The sequence below is a fragment of the Podarcis cretensis genome (assembly GCF_951804945.1).
Source record: "Podarcis cretensis genome assembly, chromosome: 18".
Taxonomy (NCBI): Eukaryota; Metazoa; Chordata; class Lepidosauria; order Squamata; family Lacertidae; genus Podarcis; species Podarcis cretensis.
Window position 1 is genome coordinate 7,710,580 of NC_137188.1, and position 22,567 is coordinate 7,733,146.

At 49.4% G+C, this 22,567-nt stretch overlaps 2 protein-coding genes across 3 annotated transcripts in view; one reads left to right on the forward strand and one right to left on the reverse strand.

The window, feature by feature from the left end:
- The window catches only part of HDGFL2 (HDGF like 2), a 33,342-nt gene extending 17,847 nt beyond the window's left edge, over nt 1–15,495 (reverse strand). Inside the window, exons 1-4 of the mRNA XM_079960627.1 lie at nt 15,328–15,495; nt 3,242–3,318; nt 2,995–3,133; nt 1,258–1,470 (exon numbers count right to left, since the gene is read on the reverse strand). Coding sequence (XP_079816753.1) covers nt 1,258–1,470; nt 2,995–3,133; nt 3,242–3,318; nt 15,328–15,399 — 501 coding nt within the window. The 5' untranslated portion in view covers nt 15,400–15,495. The remainder of the gene's footprint in view (nt 1–1,257; nt 1,471–2,994; nt 3,134–3,241; nt 3,319–15,327) is intronic.
- A 5,130-nt stretch (nt 15,496–20,625) lies between these two features.
- The window catches only part of UBXN6 (UBX domain protein 6), a 28,374-nt gene continuing 26,432 nt past the window's right edge, over nt 20,626–22,567 (forward strand). For both annotated transcript variants that reach the window (XM_079960760.1, XM_079960762.1), the window contains exon 1: nt 20,626–20,767. In XM_079960760.1, coding sequence (XP_079816886.1) covers nt 20,685–20,767 — 83 coding nt within the window. In that variant the 5' untranslated portion in view covers nt 20,626–20,684. The remainder of the gene's footprint in view (nt 20,768–22,567) is intronic.

The window sequence follows — 22,567 nt, forward strand, 5'->3', positions numbered from 1 at the left end:
TGCAGGGAACCAGGCAGAGGACCTTCTCAGTGGTGGCGCCCTGTGGAACGCCCTCCCATCAGATGCCAGGGAAATAAACAACTACCTGACCTTTAGAAGACATCTGAAGGCAGCCCTGTTTAGTGAAGTTTTTAATGACTGATGTTTTAATGTATTTTTAATATTTTGTTGGATGCCACCCAGTGTGGCTTGGGAAACCCAACCAGATGGGCAGGGTATAAAAGTATTATTATTATTATTATTATTATTATTATTATTATTATTATTATTAATATAGAACAATGAAAATAATCCAAGGAACTGGAGCAACCCTCCTATTGCAAATGACACAAAAGTGGAAAGGGTAGAAGACAGAATTGGAATTCAAGATGACCTTAATAGATTGAGGAACTAAGCCAAAACTAACCGAATGAATTTTGATAGGTGAGGTTCTGCACTTAAAACTGGAAGAACCAGCTGTACAAACATGAGGACGTTCCAGAAGTCCGTTCAACTTCCAAATGTTTGGAAACCAAGGCGCGGCTTCCTGCAGCCAATCGGAAGCCGCGCTGCACCTTCGGGTTCCAAAGAACGTTTGCAAACCAGAACACTCACTTCCAGGTTTGCAATGTTTGGGAGCCAAAACATTCGACTCACAAGGTTTTCGGGATCTAAGGGACGACTGTAATAGTATTCTGCCTTGGTCAAATCCCCACTTGGAATCCTGGGAAATGGTTGTTGCCTCTTGGGCTCCCCAGAGGCATTTGTTCAGCCCAGGGGTTGTCAACCTGGTCCCTACCACCCACTAGTGGGCATTTCTGGACTCTAGGTGGGCAGTAGGGGGTTCTATGGCACAAGCTGAATCCTCCTTCCATCTAGCACTGGTGGGCGGTAAGGAAATTTTACCATCAACAAAGATGCATTAGTGGGCGGTAGGTATAAAAAGGTTGACTACCGCTGGCTATCTACTGTGGGAAAAACAGGCCAGAGGTGGGGAATCTGTGGCCCTCCAGATGTTGCCGGATTCAACTCCCATCACCCTTGACCACTGGCTATACTAGCCAGGGATTGTGGGAGTTGGGGTCCAACAACATCTGGAGGAGGGCTATGGGTCTCAAGCTACCCCTGAGACAGGCCTTTGGTCTGTTTAAACAGGGCTCTCCTTATAGTAAGCAGAGAAGTTCCGTTGCCCAGACTGGCCAGTTTAGACAGGGAGCCCACAGTGGGAGACCAGGGCTGGGGGTGGAAGCGCTTTCACTCTCCAGCGGCTACACTCACTTTCATGGCTAATGGCTTCCGTTTCAGACCACTGTGATCGCTTCCCCTGTCCGACTCGTCGTCGCTCTGCACTTTCTCTACGGTCACTCCCGCGGCACCGACTGCGGCCATCGGGGCAGATTCCTCCTCCTCCGCGATGTCGCTTCCGGCTCCTCCGCCTCCGCCAACTATGGGGTCAATGTCAGGGACTTCGCTATCGGAGGAGCTTATTGGCTGACAGGGGAGGGAAAGGAAGACAGGCAAATGGTAAGATGTTTTTCCTAAAAAGCTTTGTAAATCCCCACACACAATTCCGTGAAAAAAGAAACAGAGGGGGTCCAGAGCTGGGAGCAGAAGCCTATCAATGGTGTCAGGGGAGACTCGGGTTCACCTCCTCACTCAGCCATGAACCTTGGGCCAGTCACTGTTGCTCAGGCTACCCTTCCTCACCTCCACCTCTTAATCTCAGGTTCAAGCCCCATGTTGGGCAAAAGATTGCTGCATTGCAAGAGTTTGGACCAAATGAACCTCGTCGTCCCTTCCAACTCTACAACTCTACAATTCTATAACCCATGCTCTGGTACCCCCTCTCGGCTAGATTACAGCAGTACCTTATATGTAGGCCTGCCCTTCAAGACTACTCTGAAGCTTCAGTTACTGCAGGCTGCCTGCTACAATTTTAACCAGTATAGCCAGAGTTGTTGTTATTGTTTATTTCATTTCTATACGGCATTATCTTTTTAGGAAAGCTGTTCATATTACACCTATTTTGAAAGAATCACATTGCCTAGCTATTTGCTCCTGAGCTCAATTTAAAGTGTGGGTAAAAAGGAAAAAGGTAAAGGACCCCTGGGAGATTAAGTCCAGTCAAAGGCGATTATGGGGTTGCAGCACTCGTCTCGCTTTCAGGCCGAGGGAGCCAGCGTTTGTCCGCAGACAGGTTTCCGGGTCATATGGCCAGTAGGACTAAACTGCTTCCGGTGCAACAGAACACTGTGACAGAAGCCAAAGCGCACGGAAACACCATTTACCTTCCCGGCACAGCCTTACCTATTTATCTACTTGCACTGGCGTGCTTTTGAACTGCTAGGTTGGCAGAAGCTGGGACCGAGCAACAGGAGCTCACTCCGTCGCAAAGATTCGAACTGCCAACCTTCTGATCAGTAAGCCCAAAAAGCTCTGTGCTTTAGACCACAGCACCTGTGTCCCTTAAAATCCTCGTACTTACTTTTTAATGCCCTAAACAGCTTGGACCCAAAATACCTGAGGGAGGCCCTCCAATTTTTAAACCACGGTGTTAATTGGCTTCTCAGTGCCAGGATGTCTGTGTTACCAATGACAGCCTTGGTGTCACCATTGTGTCACCATTCATATTTTCTGCATTTCATTTCCTTCCAACCTTGCTGCATACAGTCCATCGCACCCACCCCCCAAAACAACCACAGCAGGTATATCTGCATCACGAATCTGGTGGACTGTACACCAAGAAAGCTTGTGCCACTATCAACCTGTAAGTCTTTTAACATGTTGTAAGGCTGTTGCTTTTGATGCAGACGACCGACGTGGCCCTAGTGTGGGTGCAGAGTTATGTCAGGGTTTGGGAATGTTTGGCCCTCTAGACAGCAGGACCAACAGATGGGAGTTGCAGCCCCACGTTTGGAGGGTCAGAAGTTCCCCACCCCAATGTATGTTGCCCTGAGCGGGATGTACAAAGCCAACTATTGTAGCTCCGGCAGGGCTGTCCTTGATGCCACTTACCGGAGGTGCACTGTAACTGGCATGCGGGTTGTTCTGGATCTCCCACAATCCTTCGTTGAAGCCTTTCCGTTTGTTGGGCTTTCCATATTTGTCCTTGTATTTCTCGTAAGGGAAGAGGTCCTTGGGTCCCAAGAAGGCCCTGGGGCAGAGAAGGAAAGCAAAGGTTAGAGAACGAGGCAGGACGGCGTCGAGCAAACGAAACGCGGGGAAGCTGTGCCCTGCCCCAGATCCCGAGACCGGAACTTACGTCTCGTGGGTGCCGAAGAAGAAAATGGGATATTTGTTGGGTGGGGGCTTCACTGCGCCGTCAATGATATCGTCGATCTGAAAAGAAGAGCAAGTCAAATGGGATCAGCATGGCGGCTTGAGTGATTATCGCAGAGAACCACATTGGTATCGTGGTTAAAGCGGGGCTGGCCAATGTGCAGTCCAGATTTTGTTGGACTAGAACTCCCATCATCCCTGTCTATTGGCCATGCTTGCTGGAGACGATGAAAGTTGTAGTCCCACATCATCTGCTACACTTGGGTTGAGAGAACAGAAAAAGCATTTTGGTTCCTGAAATTCATTCTGATTGTGCGTATAAAATATAACTGATAGAATTCTACAGGACAGTAGTGTGTGAAAACAGACAAGAAAACAGGCATGCTCCTAAGCAATTATGTGGGCTTCTAAAATTGCCCCTTCCCACTGCAAGTTCTCAGGTTTCTTTCAACAAATCCTGTTCAGGGGAGACTCCTTTTAAGATCAGCTGAAGTGACAAGGATGAAGAAACAAGGTCCTTTGGATCCGTCACCGTGTTTAAAAATAAAAAAGGTCTCTCGTTAAATATTCATCATTATATCCACTCCCAACAGACTTACTCCACAAGAATAGTAGTTGATGACATCAATTTGTACAATGTGAACCTGAATAAGTTCAAAGTAACGGAGCCAGTAATTAAATCATTTTAAGTTAACGGCTGAATCAGAACTGAACAGGATGAGAGAGAAGAAATACCGTTAAACCTTTGGGTTCGGTTCAGCATTAGGGCAAGGTCTCAGCTCTGCCAGTTTCAAAATGAGATTAAATTGCACACTTCAAGGAAAGAGTTTGCTGCTGCTGCGCTACTTTGCAAGTCAGCTGGTTCACAGCAGAAGATTGTGCTCTTTTGCTGAAGCGCTATGGCGTCAGACAGGTGACTTGCTTCATAGCAACAAAAAGATGCTGCTGTGTGCCTGCATGCCAGCCAGCCAGATGGTGGAGGTGCCAGGTGCCATCCTGGCACCCAGGTGTCTTAACTTGGTCACAAGTGGCCGACAGCCACGTGCAAAATGCACCTGGTGAGTTTCGATCGCTGGGTGCAGGTGTGACTATCAGCTAAGCCCTCCCTTTGCAAGATAGAAAGAACAACATGATGCCGTAACATCACAAATGCTGAGCATCCCTTCTCATGTTTGGCTTGGTGAGTGAAACCTTAAATATGTGGGCTGTTTTCCCCTCCCACCCCCACCCCCACCCCCACATCTCTGAGAGCAAGAAAGCAGGTTGAGGGTACAAACTCCATGTACAGCATCCTAAGTCAAAACCCCCAAGCTGCTAGAAAGGAGCTAGTCCCCAGATAATGACAGGATATACAGTGGTACCTCGGGCTAAGTACCGCATTTTTCGCTCTATAAGACGCACCAGACCACAAGACGCACCTAGTTTTTGGAGGAGGAAAACAAGAAAAAAAAATTCTGAATCTCAGAAGCCAGAACAGCAAGAGGGATCGCTGCGCAGTGAAAGCAGCAATCCCTCTTGCTGTTCTGGCTTCTGGGATAGCTGCGCAGCCTGCATTCGCTCCATAAGACGCACACACATTTCCCCTTACTTTTTAGGAGGGAAAAAGTGAGTCTTATAGAGCAAAAAATACGGTACTTAATTTATTCCAGAGGTCTGTTCTTAACCTGAAACTGTTCTTAACCTGAAGCACCACTTTAGCTAATGGAGCCTCCTGAAGCCGCCACACTGCTACCACATGATTTCTGTTCTCATCCTGAAGCAAAGTTCTTAACCCAAGGTACAATTTCTGCGTTAGCGGAGTCTGTAACTTGAAGCGTATGTAACCTGAGGTACCACTGTATGGGCAAAGGTTCTTGTCTGTCACAAGGTGCCTAGAACGCTTTCAAGGTGCAGAAGTGAAGATTTGGGGTAGTGGGGAGCCGACCACTGTACAGTGGTACCTTGGGTTACATACGCTTCAGGTTACATACTAGCCCAGCACCCTGCCCCCAGAGTTACTGACCAGATGTTGCAGTAAGAAGCCAACAAGCACAACTGGAGTGTAACAGCCCTCTCCTCTCCTGTGGTTTTCAGCAACTAGCATTCAGAAGCACGCTGCCTCCAACAGCGAAGGTACAGCAGAGCCATCGTGCCCCATGCTACATCAATAATAATAATAATAATAATAATAATAATAATAATAATAATAATTTATTTGTACCCCGCCCATATGGCTGGGTTTCCCCAGCCACTCTGGGCAGCTTCCTACAAAGATTAAAAATACATTAAAATGTCACACATTAAAAACTTCCCTGAACAGAGATGCCTTCAGATGTCTTCTAAATGTCAGGGAGTTGTTTATCTCTAACATCTGATGGGAGGGCGTTCCACAGGGCGAGCGCCACTACCGAGAAGCCCTCTGCCTGGTTCCCTGTAGCTTTGCTTCTCGCAGGGAGGGAACCGCCTGAAGGCCCTTGGCGCTGGACCTCAGTGTCCGGGCAGAATGATGCGGATGAAGATGCTCCTTCAGGTATACTGAGCCGAGGCCGTTTAGGGCTTTAAAGGTCAACACCAACACTTTGAATTGTGCTCGGAAATGTACTGGGAGCCAATGTAAGGATGAAGCAGTCTTTGAGATCCCCCTGGTGCCAGGCCTGTTTTGCCACTGGCACGAGTCTAATTGTAATCACATGGAGATCTCTGGGTGCCAGGCTGGCGACTGACATCTCCATCTGGCTGGCCTCTCCAGCTTTCTTAAGCAGGTGAGCAAAAGACATTACTTATTGCATTTATATCCCACCTTCCCCCCCCCCCCGGAGAACATGGTTCATGCCCCTCCTCCATTAATCACTACAAAGACCCTGTGAGGTAGGTAAAGAAGCTGTGACTGACTTCAAGGTCACCCAGTGAGCTTCATGACGGATCGGGGATTTGAGCCCTGATCTCCCAAGGTCCTAGTCCAACACTCTAGCCACTACCCCACCTTGGCTTCCAAGAGTCCTGTTATAGGACCGATCTATACATTAAGTGGGACGCAGGTGGCGCTGTGGGTTAAACTACAGAGCCTAGGGCTTGCCGATCAGGTCGGCGGTTTGAATCCCCGTGACGGGATGAGCTCCCGTTGCTCGGTCCCTGCTCCTGCCAACCTAGCAGTTCAAAAGCACATCCAAGTGCAAGTAGATAAATAGGTACTGCTCTGGCGGGAAGGTAAACAGCTTTTCCGTGCGCTGCTCTGGTTCGCCAGAGTCCTGCTGGCCACATGACCCGGAAGCTGTACGCCGGCTCCCTCGGCCAATAAAGCGAGATGAGCGCCACAACCCCAGAGTCGGTCACGACTGGACCTAATGATCAGGGGTCCCTTTACCTTTATACATTAAGTAGGTAAATAAATACAGTGGTACCTTGGGTTAAGTACTTAATTCGTTCCGGAGGTCCGTTCTTAACCTGGAACTTTTCTTAACCTGAAGCGCCACTTTAGCTAATGGGCCCTCCTGCTGCCGCCCCACCGCCGGAGCACGATTTCTGAAGCAAAGTTCTTAACCCATGGCACTACAGTGGTGCCCTGCAAGACGAATGCCTCGCAAGACGAAAAACCCACTAGACGAAAGGGTTTTCCGTTTTTCGAAGCGCTTCGCAAGACGGATTTCCCTATGGGCTTGCTTCGCAAGACGATAACGTCTTGCAAGTCTTAAGATTTTTTTTCGCTCCCCCCCCCCTTTTTCTAAGCCGCTAAGCCGCTAATAGCGCTAATCGGGTTGCTTTGCAAAACGAAAAAACCGCAAGACGAAGAGACTCGCAGAACGGATTCTTTTCGTCTTGCTAGGCACCACTGTATTTCTGGGTTAGCGGAGTCTGTAACCTGAAGCGTATGTAACCCGAGGTACCACTGTACAGGGAAAGAAAGTGTCTCTTAGAGAAGGAACTGAAATATTTTCCTGGAAGTCTGCATTTGTTTTAGAATCATCATAGAGTTGGAAGGAGACCAAAGATCATCTAGCCCAACCCTCTGCAATGCAGGAAACTCAGCTAAAGCATTCTGGATTGTTTTATTTGAGGTTTTAATGTCTTGTAAATGATCCTGAGATTTCCCCTTTAAAATATAAAGCAGTAGAGAAGTTTTTTGACAGAATTACAAGCCTGGTAGATGAAGGGAACGCAGTGGATGTAGCCTACCTTGATTTCAGCAAGGCATTTGACAAGGTGCCCCATGATATTCTTGTAAAGAAGCTGGTAAAATGCGGTCTTGACTATGCTACCACTCAGTGGATTTGTAACTGGCTGACTGACCGAACCCAAAGGGTGCTCATCAATGGTTCCTCTTCATCCTGGAGAAGAGTGACTAGTGGGGTGCCACAGGGTTCTGTCTTGGGCCCCGTCTTATTCAACATCTTTATCAACGACTTGGATGATAGACTCAAGGGCATCCTGATCAAATTTGCAGATGACACCAAACTGGGAGGGGTGGCTAACACCCCAGAGGACAGGATCACACTTCAAAACGACCTTGACAGATTAGAGAACTGGGCCAAAACAAACAAGATGAATTTTAACAGGGAGAAATGTAAAGTATTGCACTTGGGCAAAAAAAATGAGAGGCACAATGAACCAGGGCCAGATGAACTGCATCCAAGAGTATTAAAAGAACTGGCAGATGTGATCTCAGAACCACTGGCAGTCATCTTTGAGAATTCCTGGAGAACAGGCGAAGTCCCAGCAGACTGGAGGAGGGCAAATGTTGTCCCTATTTTCAAAAAGGGGAAAAGAGAGGACCCAAATAATTACCGCCCAGTCAGTCTGACATCAATACCAGGGAAGATTCTGGAGCATACCATTAAGCAAACAGTCTGTGAGCACCTAGAAAGGAATGCTGTGATCACCAATAGTCAGCATGGATTTTTGAAAAATAAGTCATGTCAGACTAACCTGATCTCGTTTTTTGACAGAATTACAAGCCTGGTAGATGAAGGGAACGCAGTGGATGTAGCCTACCTTGATTTCAGCAAGGCATTTGACAAGGTGCCCCATGATATTCTTGTAAAGAAGCTGGTAAAATGCGGTCTTGACTATGCTACCACTCAGTGGATTTGTAACTGGCTGACTGACCGAACCCAAAGGGTGCTCATCAATGGTTCCTCTTCATCCTGGAGAAGAGTGACTAGTGGGGTGCCACAGGGTTCTGTCTTGGGCCCCGTCTTATTCAACATCTTTATCAACGACTTGGATGATGGACTCAAGGGCATCCTGATCAAATTTGCAGATGACACCAAACTGGGAGGGGTGGCTAACACCCCAGAGGACAGGATCACACTTCAAAACGACCTTGACAGATCAGAGAACTGGGCCAAAACAAACAAGATGAATTTTAATAGGGAGAAATGTAAAGTATTGCACTTGGGCAAAAAAAATGAGAGGTACAAATACAAGATGGGGGACACCTGGCTTGAGAGCAGTACATGTGAAAAGGATCTAGGAGTCTTGGTTGACCACAAACTTGACATGAGCCAACAGTGTGACGTGGCAGCTAAAAAAGCCAATGCAATTCTGGGCTGCATCAATAGGAGTATAGCATCTAGAACAAGGGAAATAATAGTGCCGCTGTATTCTGCTCTGGTCAGACCTCACCTGGAGTACTGTGTCCAGTTCTGGGCACCACAGTTCAAGAAGGACACTGACAAACTGGAACGTGTCCAGAGGAGGGCAACCAAAATGGTCAAAGGCCTGGAAACGATGCCTTATGAGGAACGGCTAAGGGAGCTGGGCATGTTTAGCCTGGAGAAGAGGAGGTTAAGGGGTGATATGATAGCCATGTTCAAATATATAAAAGGATGTCACATAGAGGAGGGAGAAAGGTTGTTTTCTGCTGCTCCAGAGAAGCGGACACGGAGCAATGATTCCAAACTACAAGAAAGAAGATTCCACCTAAACATTAGGAAGAACTTCCTGACAGTAAGAGCTGTTTGACAGTGGAATTTGCTGCCAAGGAGTGTGGTGGAGTCTCCTTCTTTGGAGGTCTTTAAGCAGAGGCTTGACAACCATATGTCAGGAGTGCTCTGATGGTGTTTCCTGCTTGGCAGGGGGTTGGACTCGATGGCCCTTGTGGTCTCTTCCAACTCTATGATTCTATGATTCTAAGTGAAATGAATAATAAAAACAGTTATCAGTAACTTGAATGGCGCCTGGACATCCCACTGTGGTGACAGCAACCCAGGTTTTAAGATGCTATTTGGCGATTGGCTTATATATCTGAGTTTCTGACCCTGCAAGTGCTAGAATCCCAAGGAAGTGCTAGTATGTGAATCCACGGTACAACAGGGGGCAGGGAAGAGAACCCCCTTTGGATAGCAAACGTATAGGCTGGGCTCTTGCAAAATAAGGCTAGCGTGCTTGGAATGTCAAGCTAGGATCTGAGAGATAGGGGTTCAAATTCTCGCTCGGACATTAAGTTCAACGGGTAACCCTGGGCCAGTAAGTCTCTCAGCCTAAACTACCTCACAAAATGACAAAATGAGGGGGCGGATTGTAAGTGAAACAAATAAATAAAACAATGGGGCGCAGAAAACTGGAATCCTTCCCATTCCGTTCCAACACCCATTTTATAACTGGGAAGGGGGGCCCTGGGGCAACAAGGGGTATATTCTGTGCAAAATGTTCTGCCTTGTGCCCAGCACAGGTCCCAGAGGATATTATCATCATCACATCATCACCACTGGTACCACTCATCACATAATTATTATTATCATCACAGGCACCACTGTATATGAAGCCAATTGGCTCCATTGCACAACTGAGGGGGGGGGAGCGATGAAAGAGGAAAAAATTGGGGTGAGGAAAGAAGCACCCCTCCCCTCAATTTTCCAAGGCTGGTGCACTAGGATGCCAATTATCTAGGGTTGCCCTATTGTATGATTCCTTTTACAGGAATAAGGGGCCTCAACACAATGATGGCAGACGTTAGGGATAACCCCATCAGAACTCTTAAAAAAGGTAAAGGTAAAGGTACCCCTGCCCGTACGGGCCAGTCTTGACAGACTCTGGGGTTGTGCGCCCATCTCACTTAAGAGGCCAGGGGCCAGCGCTGTCCGGAGACACTTCCGGGTCACGTGGCCAGCGTGACATCGCTGCTCTGGCCAGAGCCAGAGCCAGAGCCGCACACGGAAACGCCGTTTACCTTCCCGCTGGTAAGCGGTCCCTATTTATCTACTTGCACCCGGAGGTGCTTTCGAACTGCTAGGTTGGCAGGCGCTGGGACCGAGCAGCGGGAGCGCACCCCGCCGCAGGGATTCGAACCGCCGACCTTTCGATCGGCAAGTCCTAGGCGCTGAGGCTTTAACCCACAGCGCCACCTGCGTCCCTAACATCAGAACTCTTAGGGTACAAGAAAATGTACCTCTTCTCTCTCCTCATTGCACAACACTGCCCCAACAGAATATCACAAACAAGAGGCTGCCCACACACCGCACACACAGTTTTGGAGGGATACAAGTGGCATGTAAGGCCAACTGCATAGAAAATCCTTGATGCAAAAAAAAAAAAAAAAAAAATGTACCCTGTCCCAAACTACCTACTGCACAAACATTTCTGCCACCAGTTTAACAAAAGTATTTGGTTACTGACTAATGCACAGTTGGGACGGAGATTCCAGACAGATCCTCATGTTGTGTGTGTGAATATGTTGTTGTTGGGGGGGAATGCACAGACTGTACTTATTGTATGTCACAAGACCAGGGGTCAGCAAACTTTTTCAGCAGGGGGCTGGTCCACTGTCCCTCAGACCTTGTGGGGGGGGGCGGACTATATTGTGAAGGAAAAAAATGAACGAATTCCTATGCCCCACAAATAACTCACAGATGCATTTTAAATAAAAGCAAACATTCTACTCATGTAAAAGCACGCTGATTCCTGGGCCATCCGTGGGCCGGATTTAGAAGGCGACTGGGCCGGATCCAGCCCCCGGGCCTTAGTTTGCCTACCCATGGCATAGACGGATAAAAGGGCACACATAACATCTGAGTAAGTGAATGTGTGTGTGCATGTATGGATTGCATGAAGTCTTTTTCGTCAACAGTGGGAGGTTCCCCCCAATTCCACAGCTAGCATTATTTCTGAGGGAGTAGACAGGGCCCCCATTGGAGACCCTATATATAGAGTCTCCACAGGGGTCCCATTTCACCTCATTCCCCACCCCTCCCAAATTAGCGAGTGGGAGCGATTCCATTAACTATTAACATCCCGGTAGACATTGGAGGCACCTTGGCAAAGCTAAGCGGATCCAGATCTGGTCAGCACCCGGACAGATGACCACCTAAGGAAGACACCTGGGGTTCCACGATGGAATAGGATATAAATATAACTAAATTTAAGTATTGTGCACACATGCCCAACACAATCCCTCCAACCCCCTCCTCAGACTTAACAGGAGCATTCAATGACAGGCTTCCTGACCCAAACCCCTTGGCACCAAACTTTGAGGGCAAATCTCTCCTCAGCAGTGCAAAGGCCTCACCCGTGTGCACCCACACCCGCTTCTTTGAACTCCATGCATACATGCATATATCACGTATGTTACCCACATAGCTTCTGTAGGCCCAAACTGGAGGGCCCACCCCTCCCCCCCAAAAAATATGTACAAACAAGCAAATGCACATTCATGCATGCATAATCCATAGCTGTCAACTTTTCCCTTTTCTTGCGTGGAATCCTATTCGGAATAAGGGAATTTCCCTTAAAAAAAGGGAAACGTTGACAGCTATGGCATAATCACATGCATTACAGTGGTACCTCGGGTTAAGTAGTTAATTCGTTGCGGCGGTCTGTTCTTAACCTGAAACTGTTCTTAACCTGAAGCACTACTTTAGCTAATGGGGCTTCCTGCTGCTGCTGCGCCACCAGAGCACGATTTCTGTTCTCATCCTGAAGCAAAGTTCTTAACCCAAGGTCCTATTTCTGGGTTAGTGGAGTCTGTAACCTGAAGCGTCTATAACCCGAGGTACTACTGCATTATTATTAAAATTTGTATACCGCCGCAGCTTCTGTAAGCCCAATCTCCCCCTTGCTGGGGACCCCATCCGCTCCAAAAATAAAAAATCTGTACAAGCAAGCACACACACACACATTCATGCATGCATAATCACATGCATTTTTATTAAAATTTGTATGCCGCCCTGGCTACCCGGTTGACAGGACTGGAAACCACAATGCAAAAAAAAAAAAAAACCACCACCACAAATCTGCACATGCATTTTAGAGACACATTTGGGGCCAGGCTCCTCCGCAACCCCCCCTGAGATTCATAGAAGGATGCTGGAATGAAGTTATGTGGTTTTAGCAGAGATGTTATAAGGGTTTAGGAAAAAATAGACTGTTAATTGGTGAAAGGGGGGAAAGTAAAGTTACATCAGATTGAGACAAATTACAGAACAAAAATTGGAAAAGATGGAAAGGATTTGCTGAAATAGTTAACCGAATTAGAATACAAAAAAGGGAGGTGTGAGGAGGTCAAGGAAACAAGCAAATGAAAGATAAGTTATGGGAAGATTAGTTGTGTGTTTTTTTTTCCGTTTTTTTCTTTTTTCCTTATTGTGATGTGTTGTCTTGTTTTTGTTTAATATGGCGTTATTACTTTTACTTTTTGTAACCCTTAAAATTTTTAATAATATTCCCCATTTTTCTTCTTTTTTCCTTATTGCGATGTGTTGTTTTGTTTTTGTTTAATATGGTGTTATTACTTTTACTTTTCGTAAGCCTTAAATATTTTAATAAATATTATTATTATTATTATTATTATTATTATCTTTATTGTTGTTGTTATTATTATTATTTTTTTTTTTTAAAAAAAGAGAGATTCATAGTGTGGGTGGGTTGCAATGCTAGCAGGAGCCCGGCCCCTTTCCTCTCTCCCTTGCCCCTTACCCCCACCCCCCAGCCTTGTTTCTTGTGGGTGGAGGAAAACAGGCCTAACATCACAAACACACACACAAAAGGCTGGTGCCCCATGCAAGGGAGGCGGGCTCCTTGCAGGTTCCTCAAGGTGCTGTTTCCGCCTCCGCCGCTAGAGGGCGCCGTAGAACAGCCCCCTAAGGCGCAGGCTCAAGGCGCTGGTTCCGCCTCCGCCGCTAGAGGGCACCGTAGAACAGCCCCCTAAGGCGCAGGCTCAAGGTGCTGCTTCCGCCTCCGCCGCTAGAGGGCGCCGTAGAACAGCCCCCTAAGGTGCAGGCTCAAGGCGCTGGTTCCGCCTCCGCCGCTAGAGGGCGCCGTAGAACAGCCCCCTAAGGCGCAGGCTCAAGGCGCTGGTTCCGCCTCCGCCGCTAGAGGGCGCCGTAGAACAACCCCCTAAGGCGCAGGCTCAAGGTGCTGCTTCAGCCTCCGCCGCTAGAGGGCGCCGTAGAACAGCCCCTAAGGCGCAGGCTCAAGGCGCTGGTTCTGCTCCTCAAGGTGCTGCTTCCGCCTCCGCCGCTAGAGGGCGCTGTAGAACACAGGCTCAAGGTGCTGCTTCCGCCGCTAGAGGGCGCCGTAGAACAGCCCCCTAAGGCGCAGGCTCAAGGCGCTGGTTCCGCCTCCGCCGCTAGAGGGCGCCGTAGAACAGCCCCCTAAGGCGCAGGCTCCTCAAGGCGCTGCTTCCGCCTCCGCCGCTAGAGGGCGCCGTAGAACAGCCCCCTAAGGCGCAGGCTCAAGGTGCTGCTTCCGCCTCCGCCGCTAGAGGGCGCCGTAGAACAGCCCCCTAAGGCGCAGGCTCAAGGCGCTGTTTCCGCCTCCGCCGCTAGAGGGCGCCGTAGAACAGCCCTCTAAGGCGCAGGCTCAAGGCGCTGCTTCAGCCTCCGCCGCTAGAGGGCGCCGTAGAACAGCCCTCTAAGGCGCAGGCTCAAGGCGCTGCTTCAGCCTCCGCCGCTAGAGGGCGCTGTAGAACAGCCCCCGAAGGCGCAGGCTCAAGGCGCTGCGTCCGCCTCCGCCGCTAGAGGGCGCCGTAGAACAGCCCTCTAAGGCGCAGGCTCAAGGCGCTGCTTCAGCCTCCGCCGCTAGAGGGCGCCGTAGAACAGCCCCCTAAGGCGCAGGCTCAAGGCGCTGCTTCAGCCTCCGCCGCTAGAGGGCGCCGTAGAACAGCCCTCTAAGGCGCAGGCTCCTCAAGGTGCTGCTTCCGCCTCCGCCGCTAGAGGGCGCCGTAGAACAGCCCCCTAAGGCGCAGGCTCAAGGCGCTGCTTCAGCCTCCGCCGCTAGAGGGCGCCGTAGAACAGCCCTCTAAGGCGCAGGCTCCTCAAGGTGCTGCTTCCGCCTCCGCCGCTAGAGGGCGCCGTAGAACAGCCCCCTAAGGCGCAGGCTCAAGGCGCTGCTTCAGCCTCCGCCGCTAGAGGGCGCTGTAGAACAGCCCTCTAAGGCGCAGGCTCAAGGCGCTGCTTCAGCCTCCGCCGCTAGAGGGCGCCGTAGAACAGCCCCCTAAGGCGCAGGCTCAAGGCGCTGTTTCCGCCTCCGCCGCTAGAGGGCGCCGTAGAACAGCCCTCTAAGGCGCAGGCTCAAGGCGCTGCTTCCGCCTCCGCCGCTAGAGGGCGCCGTAGAACAGCCCTCTAAGGCGCAGGCTCAAGGCGCTGCTTCAGCCTCCGCCGCTAGAGGGCGCCGTAGAACAGCCCTCTAAGGCGCAGGCTCCTCAAGGTGCTGCTTCCGCCTCCGCCGCTAGAGGGCGCCGTAGAACAGCCCCCTAAGGCGCAGGCTCAAGGCGCTGGTTCCGCCTCCGCCGCTAGAGGGCGCCGTAGAACAGCCCCCTAAGGCGCAGGCTCAAGGTGCTGCTTCCGCCTCCGCCGCTAGAGGGCGCCGTAGAACAGCCCCCTAAGGCGCAGGCTCCTCAAGGCGCTGCTTCCGCCTCCGCCGCTAGAGGGCGCCGTAGAACAGCCCCCTAAGGCGCAGGCTCAAGGTGCTGCTTCCGCCTCCGCCGCTAGAGGGCGCCGTAGAAGCAAAGAGAGGAAAACGGAGGAGGGAGAAAGAGAGACGCCACTCCCTCCCCCCCCATGGCGGTTGCTAAGCAACGAGGAGCCCCCCCCCCTCAGTATCTATATCTCCCCTCAGCGCTATATATAGATATGGAGATAGAGGAATGTCCCTCACCCTGGCGGGCCAGTGCGGGTATCCCTTCATCTTGGCGAAGACGAGGTCTCCGGCCTTGAAGCCGTGCGGCATCTCGGCGGCGGCGGCGGATGGCGGGCGAGCAGGCCCCAGCCAGGCCTCAGGCTTCGCCAGGCAACCGGGAGCGGGGGTGGGCGTGGCCGCCGGGCCTCTTGAAGGGGAGGGAGGGGAGAGAGAGAGAGGGGGGAAAGAAAGGAGCCGATTGGTTGGCGCCGCCTGCCGCTCCGCCGCCGACCTCCTCGCTCATTGGCCGTCGCGCGCGCGCGCGCAGCTCCGGCCCAATCGGAGGGCGGCTTCCCTCAGGGGGAGGCGGGGCCTTGTTGGGGAGGGGGGAAAAAAAGCGAAGGAGCCGAATGGTTCTCGCCGACCTCCTCGCTCATTGGCCGGCTGGTATGGCTGTCGCCCCTCCTGCCCAATCGGAGCGGGGCCTGCCACAGAGGGGAGGCGGGGCCTCGTTGGGGCAGGCTGGGTAAAAAAAAAGGGATGAGGAAAGGGGGCGGGGCTTTTTTTTAAAAAGGCGGGGCTGAGGGAAGAAAGCCGTTGGGACTCTCGGGAAGGGGACCCCTGGGGGTCATCTAGTCTGACCCCCGACCCTTGTAAGGCAGGAATTGGGCTTGGGGCAACGTGGGGCTCCTCGGACCCATGAGATGGGAAAGAGCCTGGTGGCTCTGCCGCCTCAAGGGCTTGGGGAAGGGGAAGGAAGCGAGCACTCTGCACATGCTCTGGAGAGCTCTTGGTCTTCCCACAGCTGAATTCTCTCTCTCTTTTTTTTATAGAATATTTATTAAAATATTTTTCAAAAATAATACAGTGTAAAAATAAAAAGAAAAAAAGTAACAAAAATAAAAACATTTAAAAAACAAATACGCTTTCCATTACTTATTTTCTTTTAACTTATTTTCCAGACCTCCTCAAAAATAATACAGTGTAAAAAGAAAAAGAAAAAAAATTACAAAAATACAAAAATAAAAAAACATTTAAAAAACAAATACACTTTCCATTACTTATTTTCTTTTAACTTATTTTCCAGACCTCCTCAAAAATAATACAGTGTAAAAAGAAAAAGGAAAAAAAATAACAGAAATACAAAAATAAAAAACATTTAAAAAACAAATACAATTTCCATTACTTATTTTCTTTTAACTTATTTTCCAGACCTCCTCAAAAATAATACAGTGTAAAAAGAAAAAGAAAAAAAATAACAAAAATAAAAAACATTTAAAAAACAAATACAATTTCCATTACTTATTTTCTTTTAACTTATTTTCCAAACCTCCTCATACCTCCTTTTCTTGTATTCCAATTCAAATTGTTAGTTCAGCAAATCCTCACCATTAGTTTTTGCTTATTTCTAAACCTTTTTTTTAATGTCTCTTAAGAACCCACAGCTGAATTCTCAGCCACATGCAGGGTTTTCTTGTTTTTCATTGCACATTTTGCCTTCTCGCTTCGTGTTCCTACTGCTGCAAACCGCCCTGGGATGTTCGGATGAAGAGCTGTGTACAAATTTTCATTAATAAACGCAATGATTTCATCGAGCCTATTCTTGAGTTATTATTATTTTAAATATCATCGCTGAAACAGGTGTCTTCCTGGGTTAGAAAGTCTGCACAACTATTAACACCTTGCAGGGGAATATTGGGCAGGGACAGGAAATGCAGAATAAACCTTCAGCTTTCTTTTAAAAATAAATTAATAATAATAATAAAAGAAAATGGTCATTGTCATTATTTCTTAAATTTATATGCCGCCTAAGGATCACAATTTTGTTCGTTGTGTTGTTGTTGCTTTTGTACTGTAAACTTCATCTTTCTTTTTAAAATAAAAGAAAATTGTCATCATTAATTCTTAAATTTATATACCGCCGTGGCCCACGGGCTGTAGGTTGCTGATCCCTAGGCTAGACTGTTAACAGAGGGAAAGGGTGTGACTGAGTCAAAGGCACCCAATCTATGCCCACTCCAACACTCTATAAATATAATATATAATTCGTGCTCAAGGGTGCATGAGAGTGCTATGCAAAGACTGTGTGTGTGTGTGAAAGAGGAAGCAGAAAAGGCATTGCATATATTTTTTTAAAGCACCAGATCTTCTTTCTCTTTTAATTATCAGCTCTCCTAAAAGCAGCTGCTTTAACGGTGCCGCCTGGAGCTACAAAGTTGGTACCACGTTCCTAATTGGCATCTACAATCAGGCCCCAACCTGTGTTTTGCCCGAGGCTCCGAACTCTCAAATAGAAAGGCGTTTTCACTTTTTCACTGGGGAAATAAAAGCAAGAAATGTGCCTTAGGAGGACTAGTCATGCAGCATCATGGGCAAGGCGCCTCGTTTGTATAACAAATGCCTCTCTTCCAGATTTATCATTTTCAACCAGGTCATACGGTCTAAAAAACCCACGGGTATTTGCAAATAAGACTATGCTGGCTCTGAGGATGTTTGCTAGGACTACTCTACCAAAATGCTTGTTTACAAAGCTATTGTACAGTGGTACCTCGGGTTAAGTACTTAATTCGTTCCGGAGGTCCGTTCTTAACCTGAAACTGTTCTTAACCTGAAGCACCACTTTAGCTAATGGGGCCTCCTGCTGCTGCCGCACGATTTCTGTTCTCATCCTGAAGCAAAGTTCTTAACCCGAGGTACTATTTCTGGGTTAGCAGAGTCTGTAACCTGAAGCGTCTGTAACCTGAAGCGTCTGTAACCCGAGGTACCACTGTACTACCAACCTTACTGTATGCTTGTGAAACATGGACCACTTATAAACGCCATCTCCAACTCCTCGAAAGATTCCTTCAACGGTGCCTCCGATAATTTTTACACATCACTTGGGAAGACAGGCAAACTAATGCCAGTGTACTGGAAGAAGCAAAGATCACCCGTGTTGAAGCAATGATTCTTCAACATCAACTTCTGTGGATGCCTGATGATCGTCTTCCAAAGCACCTACTCTATTCCGAACTTAAAAATGGAAAGCGTAATGCTGGTGGTCAACAAAAGAGGTTTAAAGACTGTCTCAAGGCAAATCTAAAAAAATGTATACATAACAACAACTGGGAAACACTGGTCCGAGAGCGCTCCAATTGGAGAACAGCCTTTGCTACGAGTGTCATGGGCTTTGAAGACACTCAAACTCAGGACGCAAGGGAGAAATATGCTAAGAGGAAGGTACGCTTGGCAAACACTCACCGTGATCAACTCCTGCCCGGAAACCAATGTCCCCACTGTGGAAGGATGTGTGGATCCAGAATTGGCCTCCACAGTCACTTACGGACTCATTGTTAAAACCGTGTTTATGGAAGTCAATCTTACTCAGCTACGAGGGATCGCCAAAGACGCAGCAATAGCTTTAATAAAGATCCAGCTTACTAGCTGCTTTGCTTCTCAATATTCTCTGGTTGGCCTCTGTTATTTCCTCCTTACGATGGAGGACCTACAAAGAACTCTATATAGGCTCTTGTGGACCCCATAAGGGAAAAGGAGCAGTATTCGTTTACAACATTCGATACGTTAAGTCTGCGAGTTGTGCATATTCTGTCAACTTAAGTTGCCACTCTTCTTTGGTTGGGACCTCACTGGTTTTCCACTTTGGGGCTAACAAGGAAATCTTTTCTGGAATGGTACTGAAATATAGTATATAGATGAGGCAGAACAGAAATGTAGTCCTGGATGGAGCGAAGGAAGAAATATCAAGGCAGATCCTGGGGTCCTGCAAATACACAAGCGTTCATTTCCCAGGGATTATTTCATGGAAGACCCTGGCTTTTAAATGTGCTTCATGCATGGAGGTTGCAGAGCTCCGTTGGTTAGAGTGCCGTGCTGATGACCCCAAGGTTGCGGGTTCGATCCCCGCATGTGATGGCTGAATATTTCTGCATTGCAGCGGGTTGGGCTAGATGACCCTCAGGGTCCCTTCCAACTCCATGATCCTATGACAGGCATAGGCAAATTTGGCCCTCCAGATGTTTTTGGCCTACAACTCCCATGATCCCTGGCTACAACTGATTGGTTCAAAATTGGGAAAGGAGTATAGAAGGCTGTATATTGTCTCCCTGCTTATTTAACTTATATGCAGAATTCATCATGCGAAAGGCTGGGCTAGATGAATCCCAAGATGGAATTAAGATTGCCGGAAGAAATGTATCAACAACCTCAGATATGCAGATGACACAACCTTGATGGCAGAAAGTGAGGAGGAATTAAAGAACCTTTTAATGAGGGTGAAAGAGGAGAGCGCAAAATATGGTCTGAAGCTCAACATCAAAAAAACTAAGACCATGGCCACTGAGCACATCACCTCCTGGCAAATAGAAGGGGAAGAAATGGAGGCAGTGAGAGATTTTACTTTCTTGGGCTCCATGATCATTGCAGATGGTGACAGCAGCCACGAAATTAAAAGACGCCTGCTTCTTGGGAGAAGGGCAATGACAGGCCTAGACAGCATCTTAAAAAGCAGAGACATCACCTTGCCAACAAAGGTCCGTATAGTCAACGCTATGGTTTTCCCAGTAGTGATGTATGGAAGTGAGAGCTGGACCATAAAGAAGGCTGGTCGCTGAAGAATGGATGCTTTTGAATTCTGGTGCTGGAGGAGACTCTTGAGAGTCCCATGGACTGCAAGAAGATCAAACCTCTCCATTCTGAAGGAAATCAGCCCTGAGTGCTCACTGGAAGGACAGATTGTGAAGCTGAGGCTCCAGTACTTTGGCCACCTCAGGAGAAGAGAAGACTCCCTGGAAAAGACCCTGATGTTGGGAAAGATGGAGGGCACAAGGAGAAGGGGACGATGGAGGACGAGATGGTGGGACAGTGTTCTCAAAGCTACCAGCATGAGTCTGACCAAACTGTGGGAGGCAGTGGAAGACAGGAGTGCCTGGCGTGCTCTGGTCCAGGGGGTCACAAAGAGGCGGACACCACTAAAGGACTAAACAACAAGAATGACAACATCTGCCTCTGCCTGATCTGTGACTTAATGGCCTCATTTAAGGACTTGGTAAACTTTGACCATGGAGGAGGAAGGTCACTCGCCTAGAGCGGCCTTCCTTCCTAGCTGGGAGCGGGAACCATAGACGTCTAACCAATCCAAAGCTCAGGGTTTCCACTTCCGGCTGGGCCCGACGCCGATCGGCAGCGCTCAACTTCCGCCCTCAACCTCCCGTTTGAGTCCAGAGAGGGCGGAAGTGGCGGGGCACGTGACCGGAAAGCGATTCCCTGGTCCTTCCGGCAACCGACTTCCGCTTCCTGTTTACGGCGGAGCGACGAGAGGGGTGGGGGGCGGGCGCTGATATGTTTGGGGATTCGTGAGGCGAGGAGGGGGGGGGAGGGGCGCTTTCGACGCCGCCGCCATGAAGAAGTTTTTCCAGGATATCAAAGCGGAGCTGCAGTTCAAGGGAGCCGGTCCGGGCCAGAAGCTCAGCGAGTCGCCTAGGTAACCAGCCCCCCCTCCCCCTCCTCAGCATTTGGTGGGCGGGGTCCCCGTGGGGGAGGGGGAGAAGAGAAGGAGGGGGAGGGAAGGGGGCTCCCCAAAGGTCATCTAGTCCAGCCCCCGCTGCAAGGCAGGGATCTCAACTAGATAGAGGACCATACAATGTTGTTGTTGTTTAGTCGTGTCCGCCTCTTCGTGACCCCCTGGACCAGAGCACGCCAGGCACTCCTGTCTTCCACTGCCTCCCGCAGTTTGGTCAAACTCATGCTGGTAGCTTCGAGAACACTGTCCCACCATCTCGTCCTCTGTCGTCCCCTTCTCCTTGTGCCCTCCATCTTTCCCAGCATCAGGGTCTTTTCAGGGAGTCTTCTCTTCTCATGAGTATTGGAGCCTCAGCTTCAGGATCTGTCCTTCCAGTGAGCACTCGGGGCTGATTTCCTTCAGAATGGAGAGGTTTGATCTTCTTGCAGTCCATGGGACTCTCAAGAGTCTCCTCCAGCACCAGAATTCAAAAGCATCCATTCTTCGGCGATCAGCGTTCTTTATGGTCCAGCTCTTACTTCCATAAAGGTAAAGGTAAAGGTACCCCTGCCCGTACGGGCCAGTCTTGACCGACTCTGGGGTTGTGCGCCCATCTCACTCAAGAGGCCAGGGGCCAGCGCTGTCCGGAGACACTTCCGGGTCACGTGGCCAGCGTGACATCGCTGCTCTGGAGAGCCAGAACTGCACACGGAAACGCCGTTTACCTTCCCGCTGGTAAGCGGTCCCTATTTATCTACTTGCACCCGGAGGTGCTTTCGAACTGCTAGGTTGGCAGGCGCTGGGACCGAGCAGCGGGAGCGCACCCCACCGCAGGGATTCGAACCGCCGACCTTTCGATCGGCAAGCCCTAGGCGCTGAGGCTTTAACCCACAGCGCCACCTGCGTCCCATCACTAGATATACCTCGGGTTAAATATGATTTAGGTTGAGCGTTTTCAGGCTACGCTCCACGGCGACCAGGAAGTAACTGAACACGTAATAAGGTCAATGGGAGGGCAGGTACTCCTTCGGATGTTGTCCCCACCAGGATGACAATTCCCCTCCTTCCCTCCTTCCTTCCTTCCTGCCTTCCACCACCACCGGCAAGGTCATCTCTGGAGGGTCACCCGCTTCTATGGGAAAAGCAATGCCCTTGGAGGGGAGGCAGGAGGCTGGCTGAAGAGTCTCAGTCTGAGGAGCACGAGACTCTTTATCTCAGGGCCATGCGTTCAAGCCCCAAACTGAGAAGAAGATTCCTCTGTTGCAGGGGGCTGGAGATGACCCTCGCGGTCCCTTTGCAACTCTAAGATGCAATTTCTAAGATGAAGCATTCAGCCCCGATACAGTCAATGTTGTTGTTGTTTAGTCGTGTCCGACTCTTTGTGACCCCATGGAACAGAGCATGCCAGGCACTCCTGTCTTCCACTGCCTCCCGCAGTTTGGTCAAACTCATGATGGTCGCTTCGAGAACACTGTCCCACCATCTCGTCCTCCGTCATCCCCTTCTCCTTGTGCCCTCCATCTTTCCCAACATCAGGGTCTTTTCCAGGGAGTCTTCTCTTCTCATGAGGTGGCCAAAGTCTTGGAGCCTCAGCTTCAGGATCTGTCCTTCCCGTGAGCACTCAGGGCTGATTTCCTTCAGAATGGAGAGGTTGGATCTTCTTGCAGTCCATGGGACTCTCAAGAGTCTCCTCCAGCACCAGAATTCAAAAGCATCCATTCTTCGGTGATCAGCCTTCTTTATGGTCCAGCTCTCACTTCCATACATCACTACTGGGAAAAC